Below are 27,638 nucleotides of genomic sequence, written 5' to 3' on the forward strand. Positions count from 1 at the left end.
CTATCTCTTCTTTGAAGGTAGCCCATTGTTCAGCTACCGTTTTCCCTGACAACCTTTGATTTCAACTTATCTGGCCCAGATCCATTCTTACCCCATTGAAGTTTGTTTTGCCCCAGTTAATTAAAGTTGCCAATCTAAATCTTATGTTACAATGATCACTGTCCCGTAACTGTTCTCCTACTGACACTTGATCCGCCTGGCCCACCTCATTCCCAAGAACCAGGTCTAGCAGTGCCTCCATTCTCTTTGGACTGGAAACACACTGCTGTAGAAAATTTTCTGAATACTCTCTGGAAACTCTTGCCCCTCTCTGCCCTTTACACTACTACGATCCCAGTTTATATTTGGATAATTAAAGTCCCCCCATTATAACTACTCTATAATACTTGCACTTCTCTGTAATTTCTTAGCAAATTTGTTCCTCTACATCTTTCCCACTAGTTGATGGCCTATAGGCTACACCAAGCAACGCAATGCTAAAAAAAATGTAGAAAGGATACGATCTCATAATTGAAGGTTTTATGAATCCAGGAAATAAACAATGATAAAAAAATGTATCTTTTATTTTTGTTATTCATTCTCGAGATCTGCGCGATATTGGGAAGGCCTGTATTTATTGGCCACCTGTAGTTGCCCTCGAGAAGGTGGTGGTGGGCCTTCATGATTCGCTTCAGTCCGTATTGTGAAGGTACCCCAACAATTGTTAGGCAGGGAGTTCCTTCATTGTTGCTGGGTCCAAATATATGTCTATATCAGGATGGTGTGGGATTTGGAATGAACTTGGGAGTGATGTTCCCAGGCACCTGCCCCAGAATAACCAGCGTCGGACCTACCTCTGATATAAAACAAATTACCAAGAAAAATCTGGCAAGACTTTTTTTTAAACTCACTATTGAAGTCTCATATCAATCAATAATTACTCTCTCTACACTTTCCTTTCCCTTCTGTACACAATCTGTTTCTTTACAGCAGGTAGTAATTTCACACAGTTCTTGCAACATCAGAGATTAAAATCAAACAAGTTCAGATGCTTTGTAGAAAAGTGCCCCTTATTAGAAACACATCAGTTATCAGCCTGAATTATTTTGATACATGCTCGCCAACAGTTTTATTATTGTACATACTGTTATTAAGCAAGATGGTTAAAAACTAGAACATGCAGCAGACAATCATTTTCCACAAAAGCTTTATATCAACAGTCTTTGTTGAGATCTTACTGTATCTGGTATTTGACTTGAAGCAATATTTAAGGTGAGCTTAAGCTATTTTCTACATGTTGCTCCTTGGTGACATAATTGTATCAGTTTCCACACACGTGCTACTTGACACCAGCTTAATCTACCACCATTTCTTTCGACATCTCCACAGCTCTTGTGTTATCAGATTATTAGTCTGAAATCCAGTCTTTAATGAGTATAATTTCCTCCAGCTATACACTGAGAATACAGAATTGTCCTCCTTTCCCAGTGGGAAATGCTGCTACACTGCCGCATTTAAATAAATGAATGTGAATGGGGAAAGAGTTGATTTCTCAGCCTCTTGCCTCAAAAGTTCTTGACCTCAGAGGGGTGATGGTATACTCAGAGACAATAATGGGAATCTTGCCATTGCCATTATTTGGGAGAGGGGGCTATTAGCGGGCATACTCTTCAAGACCCTTATTTTCAGCTGGAATTAATACAAATAGAAGCCTTAAGGAGTGGATTTCTGCCCCCCTCCTCAAGACACTGTAGCAGCTGTCCTGATAAAACTAATTATCTGGTTATTCATTTCATTGCTCTTTGTGGGAGCTTGCTGTGCATAAATTGGCTATGTTCCCTACATGGGGGGAGTGGCAGGAGGTAAATTGCTCATTCGGAGAGCCATTGCAAACACGATGGGCCGAATGGCCTCCTTCTGCACTGTAACAATTCTGTGATTCTGTGAACAGTGACTACATTTCAAAACTAATTAATTAACTATAAAGCACTTTGGGACATCCTGAGGTTGTGAAAGGCACTATATAAAGTAAGTCTTTATTTCATATTCTAGACAGAGAGTACAGTGCGTTAGTGAGGAAGGGTTGCATTGTTGGAGGTGCCATCCATTGAGTGAACAGTTAAACCAAGGTCTCGCCTGCCTGTTCCGATGGTCAGGCAGGTGCTAAAAAAAAAACATGGGACTATTCAAAATACAGCAGAGAGTTCTACCTGTGGCCTGGCCAGCATTCCTCCATTAATCAACACTATCAAAAACACTTTAAGACGCCATTCATTTCATTTCACAAAAATGCTCCTGTTTATTTGCTTACAGAATAGACACTGGACTTCAAAGTAATCCATCCAATGCATGAAGTGCTTTGAAAAGTTTGAGAAACTTAAGTTACTATATGTATTACATTTTTTAAATGTGATTTCCTGATAGTTGCTCTATCCAGACCTTCCCTCAACAAGAAAGTCTATCAGGCAGAAATAAAATTGTAAAATGACAACAGTCACAACAGATGTGGAATCTACCCCTGCAAGCTCCTGTCCTGTTAGCATCGTTGGAACCTATAAAACAAACTGATCAAAGATTAAACAATGCTCGACTTCTTTTGCTGACTGCTTTAGGGATCAGAGAGATTTCTTTAAGTGCTATGTTTGTCTCCGGAATAAAACAAAAACATGAAATCTAAACTTCTGATTGCTCCACTAGGTAGAATATAATTGAATACATAAATATATCGCTTCCTCACAGTTCAGGGCAGACTGTATGAAAGCTGAAATCAGTTGTTTAGGATGAAAAGAACCTGTCCTCTAGACATCCCAGGGTACTTCACAACCAATGGGTTACTTTTGCAGCTGTAGTCATCACTATTGTTATGTAAAAGATATAAGTTTCATGTACCACAAAGGCATTATGAATTTCTTGTAACTAAGCTGTGCTCTCAAAACATTTAGATTCTAGCCCCATTCTTACATTTGTCAAATTAAAAATAAAGTGCATTGTTACTGAATGGAAGGCTATCTAACATTAAGTAACTGGTTAGGCAAAACTGTGAGTTCTAGTGAAATATTTACATCTAAAACATTAATATTTCTTTCCTCTCTTTATACAGTTATTGGTAATCATAGAATAATACAGCACAGAAGCCACTCAGCCAATCATCCAATTAATTCCACTCCCCTACTCTTTCTCCATAGCTCTTTTCCCTTCAAATATTTATCCAATTCTTTTTTGAATGTCACTATTGAATCTGCTTCCACTATCTTTTTGGGCAGTGCATCCAAATCATATTAACGTACTGTGTGGAAAACAATATTTCCTCATGTGGCCTATGGTTCTTTTGCCAATCGCTTTCAATCTGTGTCCTCTGGTTATCAATCCTTCCACTGGAAACAGTTTTGCCTTATTTAATCTATCAAAACCATTTGTAAATTTTGAACATCTCTATCAAATTTCCTCTTAACCTCTTTTATAAAAGGAGAATAGTCCCAGCTTCTCCATTCTCTCCACGTAACTGAAGTCACTCATCCTTGGCATCATTCTAGTAAATCTGTTCTGCACCCTCTCCAAGGCCTTGATATCCTTCCTAAAGCATGATGCTCAAAATTGAACACAATAATCTGAGGCCTAATCACTGTTTTAGAAAGGTTTAGCATATTATATATTTCCAGCGGTGTCTGTTTTTAAAACTTTGAATATATATTCCAATGAAAATCCCCAAATTATTCCCCTCAATATCCACTAGAGGGCAAAAAATGCAACACATCTATAGAAACTACCACAGAATTAGTATATCTCTATCTGGGCAGTCAGATAAAAAGAAAATTAGATACAAAAATTAAAGTGCTAGCAGCAGAAAGAGCTGTTCTACAGTCGATGGACTTTTCCTAGTTTCAGGTAGCACACTGCAAATGGATTATTTTTGGAACTAACTTCTCTCCCCCCTCCCCACTCTAACCCCACCATGAGGCAGTTGTTTGGTCAAGGTGAGCAGAAGCTGTGACTTGTCTCACACTAGCCTCCAGAAATGGAGCCCCAGACTATCGGTTCTTTTGCAGTTCCAAAAGACCAAACATCTGTTTTTTTCCATGAATTACAGAAATCAACATGTTATAGCACAGAATTGAGACATTCTGCACTTGTGTCCTTCTCCATATGAAATGCCACCTAATCAAATTCTGTGCTTAATCAATATTATGATAAAAATGATTTATGATCTGGAGGAGGCCATCAGCAGCAGAATAATTAGATTTGCCAATGACATCAAATTATGCAGCTGAGTAATAACCTTACTACAACTTACAATCACAGGAACATAGGAGCAGGCGTAGGCCATTCAGCCCATCGAGCCTGCTCCACCATTCGTTACAATCATGGCTGATCATCCACTTTAAAGCCTTTTTTTGCACACTATCCCAATATCCCTTTATGTCATTGGCATGTAGAAATTTCTCAATCTCTACTTTAAATATATTCAATGACTGAGCTTCCACAGCTCTCTTGGGTAGACAATTCCAAAGATTCACAACCCTCTGAGTAAAGAAATTTCTCCTCATCTCTGTCCTAAGTGGCTTCCCCTTATTTTGAAATTGCATCCCCTGATTCTGGACTCCCCAACCAGGGGAAACATCTTACCTGCATCAACCCTGTCTATCCCTTTAAGTATTTTGTAGGTTTCAATGAGATCACCTCTCATTCTTTGAAACTCTAGAGAAAACAGCCCAGATTCCCCAATCTCTCTTCATAGGACAGTCCCGCCATCCTGGGAACAAGTCTGGTGAACCTTCATTGCACTTCTGTGGCAATAATATCCTTCTTAAGGTAAGGGGACCAAAACTGCACACACTATTCCAGGTGTGGTCTAACCAAGGTTCTATACAATTGAAGCAAGACTTCACTACTCCTGTAGTCAAATCCTCTTGCAATAAAGGTGAGCATACCATTTGCCCTCGATTGCTTTCTGCACCTACATGGTAGCTTTCAGTAATCTATTGACAAGGACGCCCAGGTCCCTTTGTACATCTACACTTTCTATTCTCTTGTCATTTAAGAAATACTCTGCACGTCTTTTCCTCCTACCAAAGTGGATAACCTCACATTTTTCCACATTATATTCCATCTGACTTTTAGATAGATTGGAGAAGCAACCCAAGTTGGAAAATAGCCTTTAACATAGACATGTGCGTAGTTATGCATTTGGATGCACACAATAAGGGTGCGGAATACAACATGGGCATTAAATTAACAAAAAGAAAGAGGGATTTGGTCACCGATTTCTCCCTTAGCATTATAATGCCATGTCAGGAAGCTGCACAGAAGTTCCTTTCTAGCTGTTTGATACAACTAAGTGGCTTACTAGGCTATTTCAGACAGCAGTTGAGAGTCAACTACAGTGGTGTGGGAATGAAGGCACATATAGGACAGGTTCAAGAATGTCATTCTTTGTCGTGGTTTGATATAATCAAGTGGCTTGCTAGGCCACTTCAGACAGTAGTTCAGAATCAACCATATTGGTGTGGAACAGGAGTCACATCTAGGGCAGAAAGCAGGCCAATGATTTTTTTTAAAAATTTGTTTATGAGATGTGGGCAACGTCTGCAAGGCCAGCATTTATTGCCCATCCATAAATGCCCTTCAGAAGGTGGTGGTGAGCCACATTCTTGAACCGCTGCAGTCCGTGTGGTGCAGGTACACCAATACAGTTGTTAGGTAGCAAGTTCCAGGATTTTGACCCAGCGATGAAGGAATAGCAATATATTTCCAGGTCAGGATGCTGAGAGACTTGGAGGGTAAATTGCAATTGATGGTGTTCCCATGCGCTTTCTGCCCTTGTTCTTCTAGGCAGTAGAGTTTGCGGGTTTGGAAGGTGCTGTTGAAGGAGGTGTGGCAATTTGCTGTAATGCGTCCTGTAGATACTACACACTGCAAGTGCAGTGTGCCGGTGGTGGAGTGAGTGAATGTTTAAAGATGGTAGATGAGGTGCCAATCAAGGGTGCTGCTTTGTCCTGGATGGTATTAAGCTTCTTGACTGTTGTTGGAGCTGCACTCATCCAGGCAAGTGGAGACTACCCCATCACACTCCTGACATGTGGGTTGTGGATGGTGAAGAGGCATTGGGGAGTCAGAAGGCAAGTTACTAACCACAGAATACCCAGCCTCTGATCTGCTCTTGTAGTCACAGTAAAGCCTAGCTACCCGACCCGAACCCGATCAAACCCGACTACATGTGTCAGGTTCAGGTCGGGTCAGGTCTATATGCTGTGTCCAGCGCTCGGGCTCGGGTCGGGTTGGGTCGGGTCTGGGTTGGCTGTGGTCGGGTTTCGTTTTGTATTGTTTTCTTTTAATCTACCTTTTGACGCAATTTTTTTTCTGTACTAATAACATGTGTTGGGCATGAAAAAAAATTGAAGGATTCAGGCCTGGGTCGGGTTGGCTGTGATCGGGTCGGGTTCCAATTTTATACCCAAGCCAGGCTTTAAGCCACAGCATTTATGTAACTGGTTCACATAAAAGTTTCTGGTCAATGGTGACCTCCCAGGGTGTCAACGGTGGGGGATTCAGAGATGGTAATGTTGTTGAATGTTGAGGTTTGGTGGTTAGATTCTCCCTTGTTGGAGATAGTCATTGGCTAGCACTTGTGTGGGGCAAGTGGTACTTGTTGCTATCAGCCCAAGTCTGAATGTTGTCCACGTCTTGCTGCAAGAGGGATATGGACTGCTGTATTATGAGGAGCTGTGGATGGAACTAAACACTGCAATCATCAGCCAAAGATCCACACTTCTGACCTTATGATGAAGGGAAGATTATTAATGAAGCAGCTAAAGATGGTTGGGACTAGGACACTGCCCTGAGGAACTCCTGCAATTACGACATGGGGCTGATATGATTGGCCTTCAATAACTTCAACCATCTTCCTCTGTGGTAGGTATGACTCTAGCCAATGAAGAGTTTTCCTTCTTCATTGACTTCAATTTCACTACAGTTCCTTGATGCAACACTTAGTCAAATGCTGTCTTGATGTTAAGATCAGTCACCATCACCTCACCTCTGGAATTCATCTCTTTTGCCCTTGTTTGGATCAAGGCTGCAATGAGGTTTGGAGGTGAGTGGCCCTGGCAGAACCCAAATTGAGCATCGATAAGCAGGTTAAGGTAAGTGCTGCTCGATAGCACTTTGGATGACACCTTCCATCACTTCGCTGCAGATTGAGAGTCGTCTGATGGGACGGTAATTGTCTGAATTACTGGCTCAGCTCTCTCTAGTGAAGCTCGCTTAGCCATGGACCTGGTCACTACACAGTCAGGGAATATACCAGGGACTTCCTCCTGTAACTGTTCTGTCTCCCTGTCCTCATTTGGCTTGTCTAAGAGCTCCGGGGAGGCTATGACTCTACCCCAGCTAAATCATTACCCAACAGCAAATCTACTCCAGCCACAGGCAGACAGGGACAATTGCTACCGTAACCAATCCAGAGACTAGGCTGCACTGTAAGTGGACCTAATACATGAGTACGGACATGTACCTGCCTTCAGTGCCTTTTATCAGAACCTTTGCATTTACCGACCTCTCTGGTGGGAAGGTCAAGCCTTTAGCCAGCATTAAGGATTGGGTGGGCTCTGTATCCTTGAGAAGGACAACTGACTTGCTCACCTCATTAGAGGGGTACAGGGACACCTTTCCCTTCAAGACAAAACCCTGGTAACCCTCGGGGATTGTGTCTATTTCTACCGTACCCATGTTGGTATTGCGAGAAGGTCATTCCCCGTGGTTACAGGCATGGACTTATCCGCCGTGCCACCTGTTAGAGCACCGTCTCCTAGACTAGCCTTGCGAATAAAACCCACTGGTTTCCCCTTCAATTTCCAGCAGTCAGTTTTCACGTGCCCGGTTTTACTTCAGTGGGAACACACGGGTCTTCGGGAATCATTCCTTCCCTCTGCACCCTCCTTGCTGACTGGTGGAGGGCCCCCTTGTTGTCACATCTAATCTCCCTTTCACTGCCACCCCATCACCTAGCACTCCTACTTCCTGAACCTCTGGGGATTATTAGGGAAGGGTTCTACCTGATTAAAGGGTCTGTGCGTGAGTTCATAATTGTCTGCCATTACAGCAGTGTCCCTCACCTTTCAGTCCCTTTGTTCCTCAATATGGGACTTGATATTAATCAGGATACCAATTTTGAATTCCTCTAATAGAATCACCTCGTAAATTCTCATATGAGGGTTCTTGCTTTAAAGATCTCATCCAGAGATCAAAAGCCATGTGTTTAACTGACTCAAATTCCATGAAGGTTTGGGCAGGCCTTTTCTGAGAATTCCTGAATCTTTGTCTGTGTGACTCAGGACTAGCTCATCGGGTTTAAAATAGCAGTTTTGGTTTGCTCATAACCTAAAGAGCTTTCCTCTGATAGCATGGAGCAAGCTTCATGGGCTATTCCCACTAATTCACCTTGTAAAAGGAGGGTCCAAGGCTCTTTTGGCCACTTTAACCTAGGAGCAATTTTCTCAAAAGAGATAAAGCATGATTCGACTTCATCCTCAAATTTTGGCGCACGCCCAGGAGTGTTTCAGGAAATCAAAGCTTTGCTCTGAATCAGGATGAGTATTTGAATTGCTAGTGCCACCCACACAATGCAATTTCAGTCTTTCCCTAGTTAGCTCAAACTGCCTTGCTTCTCTTTCCCTTTGCATTTCTCTTTGTTCTTTTTCCCTTTGAAAGTCTAATTCCATTTTTCACAAGGTAATTTCTCTTTCCATTTGAATTCTAGCTCATGCAACTTTGTCAGTCTCAGGTTCCATGCCTGTTTCTTGTTTCTGGGTCAATATCAAAATGATTAGCTAGAGTTTTGAGGATCGCGGGCTTTCTTGCTTTCAGCCTTACTCTCACCTGGTTAGCTACAGCTCTTAGTTCCTCAATAATTAATGGATTTAATGAACCCCAAGATAACTCTACCAGTTCTACCAACACTTTGGCATCAAACGTGGCCATGTCTTAAGTGTTCAGCACAGTAAAAATGAGAAAACCTAATTTTTGTTTAAAAAACAGTTTTAGTGATCGATGTACTGCCCGTTTCCAATTCACTCGTTTAATCTAATGTTTCAGATCCTGGACGACGACAGGTGAGAGATGATAGGAATGGCTCCCCCTTTTTCACCTCTCGACTGACATAAGACAGCATGTTTTAAAAAAGTGTTATAATCCACGCATACTTTGTCGGGAACAGACAAGTGACAAGTTTTCTTGTAAGTTTTAAAAGAAAATGTTTATTGTTCAACACCCGAATATATGCAACTACACACACTCTCACAGTCATAGAGATACACACACGTAAGGAAAGATTGTGATAATAAAAGTAGCATGCGCTTAGGTTTTATGATTTCAAGAGTTCTCCATTACACTTGCTTTTCCCCGGGGTGAAGACCTGAAACAATACAGACCTATAATTCTTTTTTGTCCACTGAAGAAAAGTTCTGAAGGTTTAGGAGGACAGATTCGCTATTGTATTGTGTTCGAAGTAGCAGACTTCACTTGTCATATTCCAGTCAAGATTCAATGGCGAAACCCTGGTAATAGTTCCTCAGGTGGACAGTTCAAAGTCCAACTCCAGCCTCTACCTACATGTGGCTTAAAGCTGGTGGTCTCTCAGGCAGTGTCCTTTCTCTTCGCTTGCTTAGATGTTACTGGCTGCCTGCTCAGAGTATACCTTACTAAAACCCTTATTGGAAACCCAGTTTCTGTCATGTGACCACAGCATCGCTTTCCATTGTCCTCATAACTAGTTTCTGATGGTTAGGCCATTGGCAGACAATGGAGTCCGGGTATCACTCATCCAAATACCATCTTGATAAAATAGAGCTTTTCAGACCCATTCTCTCAATTTTAAGTTCGGAGTCAAAAAGTCTGCAGCAGTCTTGTGAACCCAATTGTTTTTAATTAGTTGTAAATATGCAGCCCTCACCACAAGGGTCATTTGCACTTTAATAACTTCTCAAAGTTACGTCCAGAAAGGTCATTTGCATTTAATGACTTCACCAAGCCTTGTCCAGAAATGAAAATTAGCTTGGGTTTCTTGCAATTCCATGTGTATTGGAAGGTAAGAACAGGTCACCTGACTCCCCTCCATTTTGTTTTACAGGAAAGTGTCCATTTTGGGTTTACTTCATAAGTTCATAATTATGTTTCATAAGTTCGTATTGCACAAGTGTGACAATGCCTTCATATATAAATCACCTCAATTAAATTCCCTTTATCACCTTAATTTCTTTGAATTTTTTTTTTACCAGCTTCATCCAGCACTACCTGTCTTTTAGAAATCCATGCTGACTGGCTCTGATTAACTCAAATTTTTCCTAGTCTGAAATTCCAATCTGCATTATTTTTGAAATTTACTTTTTGTGATCTGCACTATATTTAACTAGTCTCAAGGCCATCCAAAAATTTTCAGACCCCCCCCCCCCCCACCCTCAATGAGTATCTGTTGCCCTCTGACACCATGCATAAGTTATTCACGTATGAGCGCTGACAGCAAGTGCTAACAGATAATTTCACTCCAGCGGCCTCACAGCTAAGCCCACTCCTGCACTCACCCAGTGCCCCATGTATCCAATTCTGGATTTTTCTCCTACCTAGCTCTGAGTTACTGAAGCCAACTGTAGAGCCTGTGCTGCCATCTGACTGAGATTAAACATAGACAGGGACATGAACTTGGAATCTTCCAGACATGTCCAGATATAAAGAGAATTTCTATTCCGTTCCCTGGTTAAACTTTACAAGGAGTAATCCTCTTTCTGATTGTCAAGTTAACATGTTGACCCCACTATGAAAGCATGCCAAATGATGAATTGGTCTTTTTTTTTTAAAAGTCAATATTAGAACTTAACAGTTGCAAAATTACATTTAGGCATATTAGTTGCCCAAATAATCAGATTTTTTGTGGAAAGCTTGCTGGGTGAATTCCATTCCAATAATGGTTATTTTGCACAAAACTCTCAGCAGTAATCCAGCCTTAGTTCAAAGGATAAGACAGTTATTCTCAGTTATCCTTACTCAGTACCAAAAATAATTAAAATATATGCATAGTCTTTCATTTACCACTTAAATATTGACTTATTTAACTGTTAAAAATCAAAAACCAATTATTTGTATAAAAATCAATCAGTATCCAGATTTATTCCATAAATTTAAATAATGAAGCTGCTTTGTGTATTTAGCTCCCCCAACATTGTTAATCTTTTCTTGTAAAAATGGTTTTAGTCTATACTTCTAACCATCCTTAAAAAATCTGCATTCACTTCTTTTCCTCAAAAATAGATTCTCTATCAAAGTTACCAAAAAGGCTAAATAAAATCAAAAAGGATCTAAAATCAATGAACTGATTTTACAACCTAGATGGGCATCAAAGCGTATCTTGAAAAGTTGCATATTCAATAATTTAAAAATAACGTCTATTGTACAGGAAATAAACTTAGAAAAATTATTTTATTCAGAAAATCAGCATATGTACAACTTGTTACAAAAATCCAGATAGCCAATGCATATAAAGGGTTTTAAGCCATTTAAAATTTATGATAAATATACGCATTATGTTTTTCTCCTGCCACCCCTCATTTTTCTTTTTGAAAAATTAGTATAAGGAATTTGCCTACCTTCTAAACAGAATATTTATTAGAATGAATATAAAGCAAGCACACAAAAAACAAGTTTATGCTTCAGGACCAACAACTATGTTTTGCGATCCCTTAGATCAGGAAGTAGGGGATGTTGAATACACTTAACATGGTGTAACAGAGGAATTGATGCAGGTTGTAGTCTCCAGTCCACTGAGATCTCCACCTCATCCACCTAACTGGATGATGGCAGCTGTGTATCATCCCCCTGCATTTGGCAGAGGTGAAGAGAAAACAATCGATCATTACACCACTACTGAACATTTTGCACACCTTTCAGTGCTCAACTAACACCACCGCATAGATGGCTCGGGAGCAGGCTGCTTACACCTGCTGCCTGGCAGGGAAAATCCTGCAGGCTTGAAATGACAAAAAGATGAGCACACTTCTTCGAAGGCAAACAGAACCCGAAAGAAATTCCGACTTGTTTCAAAATTCTACCAGAAAAGCCATTTCATAATTAATTTTGAAAAAGGGAAATGTGCTTTACCAATTACTAATACAATAAAAAGCAGTAGCCTACCTGAATATTCTTTTCACATTCAGTTTGTTGATGGAGGACGAGTTCACTTTCTAGCACAAATTTTTTCCCACACTTATCACAGATCTGCATTCGACTGTGGGTGACATTCATGTGTTTTTCAAGATACCAGCGATTATTGAAAACTCTGGGACATTTCTCGCAGGTGAGATTCTGTTTTTCTTCAATCTGCTTTTCTTTCTGGGTTGGAGTTTTAGAGTTTTTACTTTTTCTCTTTTTCTGCTTAGACATATTAATCTTTACACTGTCCCTTGAAGGAGTTGCTTCTGCTGTCCCCATTCTGCTGGTTTCCTTGCATTTTCTGTGTTTGATGTCATCTTCTATTTCTTCTTCGTCCTGTCCATCATTTTCAGTATCAATGTCATCATCATCATCATCATCGTCCCCTTCTTCAATTTCCCCATCACTGGAGTCAACCATGGCAGTTTTCTCGGACTGTGAAGACATACCTTCTGTCCCTTTTGAAACATGTAAAGTCTGGTTATTAAGATTTACCTCAACTATGATTTGTTCTCGGTTATAGGATCGTTGGTTATCTGAGTCATCAGAGTCTTCTGCATCTCCTTCCATTCCACGAACATCTTCAACTTGCTTATTTTCTTCATAATATTTTGGGTCTCTTGTTTTCAAGTGTCGTTTCGCCATTGTATCCTCTACTTTCACCAAATAGGGCTTATTCCCTTCTCTTGGGTAAATCTTGTTGGATAAATCAAGCTCTTTGTCAGCATTACAATAAAATGGAGGTGAGATCTGAGAGCATTGCTTTCCCTCCTGGGCCATCCCAGAAACATGTAAAGCACAGCTGTCAATCAGATTCTTGCAAGAATTGGCAAGATGGCTCATCTGAAGGACCCTGACTATATTTACCAGCTCCTGTACATCATATTCAATCACATTAAGTCTTGATGTATAAATAAAGCATAGGATCTGATTGAAACTTTGCGATGTTAGGATCTCAGTAATGAGTTCAAATTGCTGCAACCACTTGGTCTGTGCGAAGAGTAATAAAAAGAACCAGCTAAAAGCAGTCAGTGCTATTTTGTTAGCAACAAACAACTGCTTCCGTTTTATCACAACAATGTTGTCATCACAGAGGTGAGGTTCAAACATGCACTGCTCTGTTTGTTCATCAAACATGTACAATGGAAACAGACATTCTCCTGTAGAGGGTACTCCACCAAAGGGTAGATGGAAATCTTTTCAATCTTTAGCTGTAAGAAGAAGAAACAAAGATCTCATTACCTGAAAATCACTAAGCTTAGTACATTTGGAAGTTTGACAATAACTGAGAAAACATAAAAGCAACACAAATAGTACAATGTACAAGCAAATAAATAATTAAAAGTACAGCATACCTCTTTTAAACATGTATAGCCCTGAATCTTCAGCTTGTTTCCATTATCAAAATTACCAAACTTATCCGGTAATTCAGTTTTATTAATTTATTTAGAATAATTTGCTACAAGATATACTATTCTTAGAACAATGGGTACGATTCCATAGACATTCTATGTGAGTTTTCCAACTTAACACTGATTAACAATTAATCCAACACAGTAATAAATCAAGTGAATAGAAATTCATTGGATAAATTAAAAATGCATTAACAAATCTTGAGAATATTAAAGAAGCATATCCATCTTGCACCACTAAAACCTGGAGTTTAGATCCCAATAGCTATTATTAAGCTCATGGATCTCGCATTGACTGTGTAGCCGGTTGACTGCATTACACACAGAATTTTCCTCTAGCATTCAACAGATTATTAAATCAACGCATTTCAAAAATTGCAAGAATTATCAGGTATATTTTGCGTGAGCAAAAAACTTGGTGCAAGTAAACAAATGTGGGGGAAAATTATTCTAACACTGACATCTTTCATTAACATTAGTAATCATATAAAAATATACCAAGATGAAGGTCAAGTTGTGACAAAAAGTTAAAATTCTGACATATGCATACGTTATACAAAATGAGGAGAATTTGTGTTAGCGTTTTTAGGGTTAAAACTATGAATAGATGGAGATAAGATACAGATCAGCCATGATATAATTGAATGGGGAACAGGTTCGAGGGGCCGAATGGCCTACACCTGTTCCTATATATAAATAAAACTTAGCATTTTTGACATCCTTAACCACAATTGAAAATCTTAATGTAGATATGGGAAGTAGAGTTTAGAATATATATTGTACATAAAAAAATACATTTCTAATGCTTTCAAAACTGCAGTTTTTGTTGTAAGTAGAAAAATGCATTGAATTGCAGAATATTTTTGTGATTGTGAAATCCCTTAATCAGGTGTCAACAAGTCAGGTACCTCCAGTGGGAAAGAAGCTGAAAGACATATTGCCAGGTGTCCAAAATGCCACTTATTAATTAACCCAAAGGATCTCCCTCCAATTTCTTCTTTGAGTGAGGTCCAAACCAAAGGTCAGATACAATGTCCCACTCCCCCAAATGTAGTTTTATTTTCTTATTTAAAAGAATGTGGAAATATTTTCTGAAAGAGATACGAATTCTCTACAGTGAACTACTTGTACATTTTATGAATCAGTTATGGAAAAGAGAACATAAAATGGAGTACAGAATTTATTTCACAAATGAAGAGGCCAAAGCAACTTGATAAATATGACAGTGTCATGTGAGGCAAGACTATCTTCACAAGTGGCTCACATAAAAGTCCATCAAAAAAAAAAGTTAATTTCTGCTTAAATCAGCTAACAAATATACACTTTCCCTTATGGGACTGTTACAAAAGGGTGCCATGGTATACAATATGCCATGTCAGTTGCCACTTAACTGGAGTCAATGACCATTTTGAAAATCTCTCTTAATAGCCCAGATGAGAATCATGGTGAGGCTATCAGCACTCACTATTATAATGGAGGAAATCTGATGGCAACTTCTGTAGTATACATATGCACAGTTAAATGTGGAAATCCAGGAATTGTGGTCAGAGATACCCTGGCTCCTCCACAGGGTGCACTATTTGCAGTCCTCACCGATAGACTTGGCAGTGAAATAGCTGCAACAGTGTAAGCTTACTGTACTTTCCCATTAGTTCTGCACTAAAAATGGTTGAAAAAGTTAGGGCTGGTACATTCAGGAATAAGTGAGTTTTTAAAACGACAGGATAAGTGATTATCACTGAACACACACTCTGGCCCGGAAAAAATTAATTTTACAAGTATGGAGTCTCATTTCCTCAGAAGAAAATTGAAGGTTGTTTTAATTTTTTTTTACCTTTTCTGACTCTCTTATCTCTCTCCCTTGACTCCATATGTACTTCCCACACTTTATTTACCTTTCTGTACATGATGTCTCTCTCCTTGGTTTATACTCTGCATGTCTCAGTGAAAATTCCTCAACTTGATTAGCTGAAGAGCCTCGCTGTTGCTTGCCCTGTTCACAGATGCCACAGATCCTCTTTAGAGGATACAATGTCGGATTAGAAGAAACCTCTGCTGACAAGACCATGAAAAGCCTGTGGGCAACTGTGAAAGATCAATGGCGAGTGCCATTGCTTCACTGCTAAGAGTAAATTCTAGGCAATTGTAATTCAACAAACTATGTTGACATGAAAAAATATGCTGCACTGAATAAGAGAGCTTGGTCGAAGTTTTAACTTTATTACTTTAAATAACTAGTACTTTACAAAGAATACAAAATTATGCTCATGGAGCACAGCATTTTGAAGTACCGATGAAATATATGATAGGTTACTATCAACACCTGTCACTCTATCTGGAGGATATCGCCCATGAAGAAGCATTCCACACAACAGCATGATTGAGATCAGCAACTTAGCAAAATCAGACACGCTGACAAATACACATACAGGCACAAACAAACTTCATACTTTCACTCGCCTTCGCAAAGCTACAATGTGCTGTGATAGTCCACTTACTTTAAATCTTTTACAGCTTATTTAATTTGGTAGTGTAGTGGTTATGTTACTAGACCAGAGGTCAATGAATTTAATTCCCAACATGGCAGTTTGAGATTTGAATTCATTAAAAAAAAAAAACAGCTATTCGACTGTTGTAAAAAAATCTAACTAGTTCAAGAATATCATTTAGGAAACCTGCTATTTTTACTCAGTCTGGCCTATATGTGAATCTAGTGTTTATTTGACTTTTAACTGTCTTCTTCAAATGGACTATCAAGCCACTTGGCTACCATAAATTGCTACAAAGACTGCAGAGGTTCAAGGTGGTAGCCAAAACCCGTCTCTCAGAGCAACTAGGGACAAACATTCCCTGTAAACTGTGCGACTTTGTAGCAATACAAAGTCCCGGCGCACAAGTCGGCCACTTTAAGTCAATGAACATGGCTGCGCAAAAAAAATTTAAAGGGGGCCGCTCACTTAAACAGATCACTCATGCACTTAAAAAAAAGGGTAATGTTGCTAGGAATATATTGCAGCCTTGCCAATGATGCCCACATCCCAAGAATGAAATAAAAAAAACAGAATTAAAAACCTTTTCAATCTGGCCTCAAGACCCCTCTCTTAACCTTATGCCCATGGCTTAGCATCTGTCCCTTTTATTATTTCTTTGTAAAATGCTTTGGGATGTCTTATGTAATACATAAAAGGCAGTATACAAATACAAGCTGTTGACTAGGTTTTCCAGGTTCTTATTTCATAAAAATACATTATTTGGCACTAAATGCCACAGGATAGGACCTGAAGTGTCATTTTACAGTATTACCAAGGGATGCATTAGTGAATCAGAACAAAATTCAATACCTTGTATGGTAATATGATTCCTGATACTATATTTTAGCCCTTACTTTTAGCACAAAGTGAAACATATTTCATTTCCAAAAATATACATTTCAAAAAGGCAATTTTTAGTCAAAACATTTAGTCCTAATTATTCATTTGGAGGAGGTTATCTTCCCAATCCCCTTTATGGGAGAAATCAAGTCCCAACACAGGTTTTGCAGAGGGAAGATATTAGTTTTGGCTGCTCTCAGATGATGGATAACAGCAAAATAAACAGTTCCACCTTCAGCTTATTAAGAGTTGGTTAAGGTAGTTGAATAACAATACTCTTAGAGAGGAAATAGGTGTACAAGTACAATGCAACATATTCAAGCTTAAAAAGAAAAGAAAATGATAGAAATTCCAAGGTGCATAACATTTGTGATTGTGATGGCAATCTGAACAGCACCAAGACTTTTCAGGAAAATACTGTGGAACTATTTTCAGTAGGAACTCATCACTAAATGAAGGCAGTTATCTAGCTGCACCAATTGCAAACACTTTTAAAGCAAAACACATTAAAATTAAGGTGAAGACACTGGGGATAATATGAAGTCAACTTGTACAATGGTTACTTACAAAAATATTGGGAAAAATTTAGTCTAATTGTGATTACATATATATTACCTGTAATTAGCATAATTCAGTTCCCCAGGAATGAATGTACTTTTATCAAGATAGGTATTACAGTTTGGAGTTGAATAATTAGTCGTACCTTTGAAATGCTTAGGAATGGTATGATCAGAGACCATAAATCCATTGACAAAGTTAGGTTGATGCCAGAAACAAATCAATCATTGGTGAGTATGAAGTCACTACAGTTCTTTAGAAGGGAACTTGACAAATATCTGAATGAAAAGGCCATATCCAGTTATAAGGAGTAAATTGATCATTGGTTGTGACTGTAGTTCAGTCATGGGCTAACTAGAATCAACAACATAAGCTCAGATAAACAGCACATCTTTCGATTTGGCACTTTATAGCCTTCAGGACTCACCAATGAATTCAACAATATCAGGCTGTAACCTTTACCCCCATTTTGTTTCCTTTTGCTTGGCTGGTTTCAGTTTTATTCTCGTTTTTCTCTTTTTTTTGCTATTGGATGGCAACTGTTCTTCATTCTGCCATTCACACCTCCTCTAGAACATCTTTTGTTTCTTTACTTGTCCCATTACCACTCCTTTTAGCCTTGCGCCATCAACCCTTTTGTCATTTAATCTCTCCTGTTTTACACTCTAACACAGACCTTCCCTTTTGTTCTTTTTCCCACCTTCCCCACCCCCCCCCCCCCCTTTCACTTGCTTAAAACCTATTACATTTCCAGCTTTTGCCAGTACTGGTGAAAGGTCATCGACCTAAAAGGTTAACTCTGTTTCTTTCTCCATAGATGCTGCCTGACCTGCTGAGTATTTCCATTATTTTATGTTTTCATCACAAACAGATTATCTGATCACCATCACAGTGCTGTTTGTTGGAGCATACAATGTGCAATTTGGTTGCCATGTATCCTATATTACAACAGTGATTACACATCAAACGTACTTCATTTGATGTAAAACACTTTGGGACGTCTTGAGGGAAAAGCAAGTTCTAAGGTTCTTTAATGGGAATATCAGTATGTATCTGGTGTCCTGTTTGCAAAAACAATAGAAGATGGAATTCAGACTTTAAAGGAGTGCCTTGGCGAGTGCAATCAATAGCAGTGTTCAACAGCATTAGGCAAGACAGGAAAATTACATTGTTATTTTAAAAAAAATTTCAGTCTGCTGCTAAGGCTACTGGCTATGCTGCACTAAACCTGGCACTACAGCTATTTCCTTTCCCACAGGCAAACAAGAAGCGGTGAAAACACCACCACTAAGAGACCAGCAAACGACAATCAATCAGGATGGAGGCATTTTCCTGGAGCAATAGAAGTTCCACATTTCGGAATTTGTGCTGCCATAGGGACCCAAGGTAAAATCGGTCTCAGATGAGTTTATGCTCCAGAATGCAGAAATCTACCCAAGTGCCCGACACAAAATAAATGCGAAATTAAACTTTCACTTCACACTTATCCAAATATATACATGCAAAATTACACTACAGATAAAACTAAGCAATATATATCTAATCATGCACATGCATTCTTTCCTTGGCCATAACAGCTCAGGGAATATGTTCTGCAGGGTACTTTAATCTGCAATTATCATTTATAAGCTTTAATCCTGTTACCAACCAAATATTTATCTCGGTTTTCAAATCCCTCCATGGCCTCGCTGCTCCCCATCTTTGTAACCTTCTCCAGCTCTACAACCCTCAGAGATCTATGTGCTCCTCCAATTCTGGTCTCTTGCACATCCGCTATTTCCTGCGCCCCACCATTGGCGGCCATGCCTTCACCTGCCTTGACCTAAGCTCTGCAATTCCCTCCCTAAACCTCTCTGGTTATCTCTCCCCTTTAAGACGCTCCTTAAAACCTTGCTCTTTGAAGAAGTGTTTGGTCACCAGTCCTAATATCTCCTTGTGTGGCTTGGTGTTAAATTTTGTTTGATAACACGCCTGTGCAGTTCCTTGGGATGCTTCACCACATTAAAAGGTGCTATATAAATGCAAGATGTTGTACTACCTGATTTTGATGCTGGCAATCGTCATCCAAAGCATTCAGATGTTTTGCAGTGACGTCCCTTAGTTCGATCAATAAAAGTGTGTCAATTCTTGCTTTGCAATCAGTCATCACAACCCAATTCATTGCCAACACCATGGGATCATTTTTTAGCTTCATTGCCTGGCTTGCGTCCTGGTGCAGCAGATCATCCAACCTTTATGAAACCTGCCAGATTTGTTTCAACAACAGGTTAGAGATTCACTCCACCAGGATACCACATAGACAGAAAAGTTGAAAATTATCCCAATATGAAATAATCATCCTGCTGTACCCACAGCCAACTGTCCATTATCACTAGCATTTTTAAATCTTTCCTTACACATTTCCACCATTAGGTTTGACTTTCCACGTAATATTTTCCCCAAGTGCAATCCATTCAATTACACTGAGGATAGTTAATGTTGCCATATGGTACATAATCGACTCATCACTATATTTTGTCTTACAAGTCACTATCATTACTTGGTCATTGCCCACTACCACCTGCCACCAGCACCCACTCCCCCCAACCCTCGACTCCATATCCAAAAGCAACAGGCCTCTGCTTTTGTCAAGGTCCAGCTTCTAGTCTCATACAATCTCCTTTTGAATGCAGAGGATAGGGCTGTCTCCCCACACAGCGGTTATTACGATTGTATGTAGATAACTCTCAATTTAGTAATTACCATCAGCAGGTCTTCAGTTTTCAATTAGAAACGAAAATCATTCACTTGAATTTTTAATCCATTGGCATTTAGTGTCCAGCATCAAATTAGAGCAAAACTGGTGTCAAGAAAACATGCTATGCAAAATGAGGAATTTTTAATTCATCGGTTGGAAGCTCACACTAAACTCAGAAAAAAAAAGGAAAACTGGATTACAGACTTTTTACAAAGACTTTGCCACAGCTATCAATGGCCGCCACCATTTGCATTTTAAAACCTTGCACATTCCAAGGCATAAAAAGTGGAGACACATGTCTGATTACCCTGTCCTCAAAACAATGGCTAGCCATTCTGATTGAACTACCTGAGATTGCTTTCATTAGCAAGACATTCAAAGCCATCCTAGGATATTAACATTGAAGGGAGTACATTGGCACCATGAGGCTTGAAAGATGGAAACTCCTAAACTTGAATCTCATTAGAAGGTACCGGAGAATACACTGAGACAGTCATGTGACAGTCTGGCCATCTCCGTGAAAGCTGGGAGTTTCCCTTGGCATGCCAGTGACTCATTCTGGGCAGAAGCCAGAGGGCTGTCTCTCTCTCTCTCTCTCTCTCTCTAGAAGGCCTGGTGGGACGTGTGAAGCTGAGCTGTCAGTTGCTATATCCAAGACAAAGACACCAAAAAGGAAGCCTTTTGCTCAAATGTCACCAAGGTCAACTACCAACGCAGAACTTCAGGACCACGAATTCAACCGGAAGACCACTAAAGTCACCAGATAACACAGACTGTGTATTATTTTTATTTGTTCTGGACTCTAACCCAACAGAAATCTATTCCTCAGAACTCTAATCTATTGGTGTGTGAGATTCTCATTTGTGTGTGCGCGTGAAAGTGTAGCGTAATTTTATTATTTTTATTTAGATTGGGTTTAGATTTTTAAGTATAATAAACCCACCTCTTTTTTGCTTAAACTCAAGAAAACCTGTCCAATTGGTTCTTTTACAATCACCATAAAGGTAAAAGGTAAAACACTCCTGAAGTGGTAAGCACATCCGCTGTTTAAAAAGGAAAAAATCCTGTTGCAGTCAAATAAACGGAAGGACAAGAGGGGAGCCTTGTGACCCCTCCTCACTTGATCGGAAAAGAAATTTGGGGGCTCGAGACCATGGTCGTAACCCAACAACAAACAAGAAATTGGAAGTGGGAAACCAAATTGATCCCCTATCAAAATTTTAAATACTTCAATACAGGTTTTCTTGTGGTTTTCACTGCTAGAGTACTAACATGTCCACATTCGAGGCCAGTACCTTCCTAAGCCAGAGTCAAGTAACTTGGGACAGGTTAACTGCCCTATCTATTGAACAGTTGAGGAATGTAGCTGGGCAGTTAGGGACTACTATCCGTCCAAAGGCTAGGAAACTCGAAATCCTAAAGCTTATGGCCAGCCGTTTTGCACTTGAAACTGAAGAACAGGAGACAGGCTTAGAATCAGAAACAGACAGGGTAATGTTAGCTAAGATGCAATTAGAACAGAGGAGACTAGAATTAGAATTCCAGAGACAGAGAAAGAGCAGCGACAGTGTGAAGAAAGGGAAAAAGAGCTTTCCAAAGGGAGTTAAGGCAGCTTAAATTAACTAGGGGAAGACTCAATACACCCAGTGAAGGCACGGGTCGTGAGGGAGCTACCCCTAGCTCAGGACCGAATGCTGAGCTCTTAAAGTTCTCCCAGTTGATTCCAAAGTTCAATGAGGAGGATGTGGAAGCATTTTTTGTCACTTTTGAAAAGCTTGCAAGACAGATGAAGCTGCCGGCAGACAGCTGGACTCTGTTATTGCAAAGCAAACTAACAGGAAACGCCCATGAAATTTATTTACTGTTGCCAGAAGAGTGTTCATTAGACTATGAAATGACTAAAAATGCTATCCTGGGCGCATATGAGCTTGGACCGGAGGCCTACTGCCAAAAATTCGGAACCCTTCAAAAGCAGTCTGAAAAAAACTTAACTCGAGTTTGAAAGAGTTAAGCAGCTTGCTTTTGATCAGGGGCACACAAGATACAGCCCACATATGAAAACCTCAGAGAGGTGATCCTTCTCGAGTTCAAAAACTCGCTCCCCCTTCCCATGAATACCCACATAGAGGAACAAAAAGTTCCAAGAGCGAGGCAGGCCACAATCCTGGCTGATGAATTTATGCTTGTACTAAGCCCATACCCCAAGTCACCCCCACAAACCTGAAAAGGATAAAAGGTGGGAAGGAGATAGGAGCCTCACCAGCCATGGTGAGAAGCGAAAGCTGGACACATAGGGGGTCCTCTTCAGGCCAAAAGGGACAGTGCTGAGAGCAGGAGTGATGCCAAAAGTAAATGCCTGTATGACTCGATAACCTGTATGTTTCTATTGAATTAAGGCAGGTCACCTTCAAGCTGAGTGCTGGAAGTTATGGGGAAAACCTGTTGGATTAATCAGGGTACACCAGACCAGTGCAGCGAGTGGGGCCCTGATGAAAGCACAGCACAGCAGGCTGTGGCTTTAATTGTGGCAGTCAGACCCAGCGCGGGAAAAATTGCAACAAAATCCCTGAAAGTTACCAGAATTTTATATCCCAAGGAAAAGTGACCCCATACCCCTCGAATAAGGCGAGCAAGCACATAGTCATACTTAGGATACAGGGGCCACCCAATCCCTTCTGCTGGGAAAAGGCATGACCTTTCTCCCAGAGAATGCACTGAATGCTAGGGTGTTGGTGAATGGTATCGGAGGGCGGTCTAAGCACGTATCTTTATACCGATTGCACCTTGTTTCAGGACCGGTAACCAGGGGGATTGTTCCACGTCTACCTTTGGACAGGGGCGACCTGCTCCTGGGTAGTTATCTGGCAGGGGAAAAGGTGGTAGCTTCCACAGTAGTTTGAGAGTGTCAGGGAGACAGAGAAGTTGCAGGAGAGGTCCATGGGATTTTCCCTGACTGTGTGGTGATACGGTCCATGGTCAAACAAGCTCCATCGGAAGAGGCTGAACTGGCACTGCAGACAGATGACTCTACTGTCTGGTTATCTGAAATGTTCTTTGGGAAGTTAGAGGACCCAAAGGATGTGTTAAACAGAGCTTCCTTGGTCGATGCTCAGCAAGCCAACCCAGTATTAAAAAAATTAGCACAGACTGCCCAAACCGAATGTGAAGCAGAGCGAGTCCCAGAGTTCCACTAATTAAAGAATAAAGTGATGAGGAAGTGGAGACCTCCTCACAGACCTCAGTGCCGCCGAGGTACCGTAAGAACCTCCAATAAGTGGACATGTCGGTGTAAGAAAAACCCAAGCCCGCATAAGACAGCATTTTGACTGGCCAAAACCTCAAGGATGTGGTGGAGTTCTGTAAAATTTACCACATGTGCCAGGTTGTGAGGAAGCCTCAGCCTGCAATAAAACTGCAACCCTAATTCCCATACCAGCTTTTGGTGAAACTTTCAGCAGAATGCTGGTGGATTGTGTGGGACCCCTGCCGAAATCAAAAGGTGACTACTGGTATCTTCTCACCATTATGGATATCGCTACCCGATTCCCAGAGGCCATTCCCCTAAGAACTATCTCTGCCAAGGTAATGGTGGAGGGGCTAACCCAATTCTTTATCAGATATGGGCTGCCTGCTGAGATCCAATCGGATCAGGGCACAAATTTCATGCCTGGAATCTTTCAAAAAGTCAGAGAGATACAGCACTGAAACAGGCCCACCGAGTCTGTGCCAACCATCAACCACCCATTTATACTAATCCTACATTAATCCCAAATTCCCTACCACATCTCCACCTTCCCTCAATTCTCCTACCACCTACCTACACTAGGGGCAATTTACAATGGCTAATCTACCTATCAACCTGCAAGTCTTTGGCTGTGGGAGGAAACCAGAGCATCCGGCAGAAACTCACGCGGTCACAGGGAGAACTTGCAAACTCCACACAGGCAGTACCCAGAACTGAACCCGGGTTGCTGGAGCTGTGAGGCTGCAGTGCTAACCACTGCGCCGCCCTTATTCATGGGTAATCTGGCCTAACAAGTCCTCAGCCTACCACCCACAGTCACAAGGGGCTTTGGAATGGTACCACCAGACTTGAAAGACAATGATCAGGGCATACTGTTGTGAGTACCCCCATGACTGGGACAAAGGGCTGGAATCTTCCAGTTTGCCACCGGGGCCTCACCCGATGAGTCCACCGGCTTTAGTCCCTTTGAATTAGTATATGGACACAAGGTGAGAGGTCCTCTTAAACTAATCAAGGAGAGGTTTTTGGGACACAGGCATGAGTCTTCTAAGTTAGATTGCATTTCCATATTCTGGGAGCAGCTCACGAAAGCCTGTGCAGTGGCTCAGGAGCACTTAAAAAAACTCCCAGACAGCTATGAAAAGGCAGGCAGATAAACATGCCACGGCTAGAATATTTTGGCCTGGAGACCATGTGCTAGTACTACTCCCAATTCAGGGTGCACCCGTGAAAGCCCAGTTCAGTGGCCCATACCGACGGGCATAAAGGATTAGTCAGGTAAATTATTTAATTGACACCCCAGATTGAAGGAAAAAAACAAAGACTGTGCCACATTAACATGTTAAAACAGTATAAAAGCTGGCAAGGGGACAGACAAGCACAGGTCTGGCAGACAATTAGGAAGGAAGGGGACAAAAGGGACAGTGAGGACGAATTAGAGAAAGGCCTGGAGGATTCCCAAATTGAACTTCCTACTGTCCGGTTAGCCAACCCTGAAATGTTAGAAAAATTGGATCTCACACTCTCCTACTTAAATGCAGAACAAAGCAACACCTTAAAAAAGCTGCTCACAGCATTTACAGAGATCTGCAGGGACGAGGAAAGTTCCCAAAACAGCAAGCCAAAAGTGAGGGAGATGCCTCATCTAGTTGAAGTGCTACAGGAGAGTGCAGTGAAAGCTGGGCAGACAGCTGCAAGCAGCAATGTCTCAGAGGACATGGGGAAAATGAGAGAAAATACCCTCCCCACAGTAAAGGGAAAAGAAAAAGAAAACTGCCCTAAACAGTATTTGCGTAACTCATCAGAAACCTAAAAGGGAGGTCAGAGTCGAGCTACCCCTGAAGAACCCAATGATCAGGTCCCAAATCCAAAGATAATCAAGCCAAAAATTTCAATTCAGAACTCAGCAAGAACATAGGCCTGGAGGAAATCTCAGACACCTCACAGGGGCTAAAAAAACAATTTATTACCCACTGGCAGAACACAGAGAAAAATTATCAAGTTGCTGGAACCTGAATGGTTAAAGCCAGAAACAGCACTTGAAGGGCTAAAGCTTATACATACAGGAGGACTGGCCACAAGCAGTAATGGAAATTTGCATACCAAGCTTCACCAACAACCCCATATTTATTAAGATGTACATTCCCAAAGTATTACAAATTGATGCTAGAGAAACCTTAACCCCATTTAACAACACATAACCCAAAAGAAATGCAATTTCTCAAATGGTACCTCATCCAAAGGAAGGGTGATGACAAAACTCCAAAAAATTAAACAATAACTGTTGCAGACAATGCCAGCTGCAGCAATTCTAAGATTAACATATGAATTTGAGAAGTGAGTCTTGGAGAATGAATGCATGAGTTTTTTTTTTTAACAACCTTGTAATGAAATGTTCCTATCATCACATTTCATTCTGTGTGGTGCGGTGATGTCAAGAAAACATTCTAGGCAAATGAGGAGTTTTTAATTCATCGGTTGGAAATTCACAAACTTAACAAAAAGGAAAACTGGAATATTACAGACTTTGCCACAGCTATCAATGGCTGCCACCATTTGCATTTGAAAACCTTGCACATTCTAAGGCATTAAAGTGGAGACATACGTCTGATTAGCCTGTCCCCAAAACAATGGCTTCCCCTTCTAATTGAACTACCTGAGATTGCTTTAATTGGCAAGACATTCAACACCCTGGGATATTAACATTGAAGGGAGTACATTGGCACCATGAGGCTCGAGAGATGGAACCTCCTAAACTTGAATCTCAATGGAAGGTGCCGGAGAATACACTGAGACAGTCATGTGACCGTCTGGCCATCTCTGAAAGTTTCCCTTGGACAAGCGGACAAGCCAGTGATGCATTCTGAGCAGAATGCCAGAGGAGCGCTCTCTCTCTCTCCAGAAGGCCTGGTGGGGCATGCGAAGCCTAACTGCCAGCTGCTAGATCCAAGACGATGACACCGAGAAGGAAGCCCTCTGCTCCACTGTCACCAAGGACCACGAATTCAACTAGAAGACTATTAAAGTCACTAGACAACACAGACTGATTATTATCTATATTTGTTCTGGACTCTAATCCAACATAAATCTATTCCTTAGAACTCTGTAATCTACTTATGTGTGAGATTCTTGTGTGTGTGTGTGTATGTGTATGCGTGCGTGAAAGTGTAGCGTAATTTTATTTGAATTTAGATTTTTTAAGTATAATAAACTCACCTCTTTCTTGTTTAAACTGAAGAAAGTCTGTCCGATCCGTTTTTTTACGATCACAACAAAGGTAAAACACTCCTGAAGTGGTAAGCACATCCACTGTTTAAAAAAAGGAATAAACCCTGTTGCGATCAAATAACAGGAAGGACAAGAAGGGAACTTTGTGACCCCTCCTCACAACACTGCGTACAAAAATGTTTTGTTTTTGTAAAATAATTCCATGTAAGTATAAAGAATCAAATGCTTCCAGATAAAATATGACAATGTTAGAAAGCCATTTCTCGCCATTTTTGATCCATGTATTACATGACACACAGCCAAAATCAAACTTTCAGCTCCTGTGGCTACTAGCCAAATATTTTGGTATAGCAAAGGAACAACTTAACATTAGCTGTGATTTAAAAATTAAGATCTAGAGTGGTGTCTGATCACAGACAGATAATTGATATCTGCCGTAAGATCACTGCAAAACAAAGTTCAACATAAGACTCCTACTGTCAATCTCAAAGCACAGTTCACTTCCTAAATCAAATGTATCTAACTTCTATTATTGGTTAACTGTAAACTCAGGATATTTTAGCCAGCACTAGACTAGAAAGCAGATTGTGGGCCCTGGTTACTTTATTCCAAAATGCCATAGTTTTCCTTCCTGAATGTCAATTAGGAGTCACGACTCAGTTCTCAAACCTAAACCTGACGAGCTGTGCTATATTCACAACAAAATATCTGATCGATATTGATTTACGAAGTGCATTGTAACGCTCAGCTAATATCCAAAGGAAAAGTGCCCACTCTTTGCCAATACCGCTTGAGATCAAATTCTTCTAATCTAAAAAAATGCCATTCAATGCATAACTGAGCAGATAAAAAGAAACATGAGGTCATAAAAAGGGGACAGTATGAGAGCAAAAATACTACTTGTGTTCCCAGAG

At 40.5% G+C, this 27,638-nt stretch overlaps 1 protein-coding gene across 1 annotated transcript in view; it reads right to left on the reverse strand.

Moving 5' to 3' along the window:
• LOC137347913 (zinc finger protein 652-like) overlaps positions 1–27,638 on the reverse strand; it is a 99,466-nt gene that overhangs the window by 41,990 nt on the left and 29,838 nt on the right. Inside the window, 3 exon segments of the mRNA XM_068012962.1 lie at positions 12,157–13,295; positions 13,298–13,385; positions 19,554–19,757. Of these exon segments, the coding sequence (XP_067869063.1) occupies positions 12,157–13,295; positions 13,298–13,385; positions 19,554–19,709 (1,383 nt within the window). The 5' untranslated portion in view covers positions 19,710–19,757.

Source organism: Heterodontus francisci, chromosome 33, assembly GCF_036365525.1.
Source record: "Heterodontus francisci isolate sHetFra1 chromosome 33, sHetFra1.hap1, whole genome shotgun sequence".
Classification (NCBI taxonomy): domain Eukaryota; kingdom Metazoa; phylum Chordata; class Chondrichthyes; order Heterodontiformes; family Heterodontidae; genus Heterodontus; species Heterodontus francisci.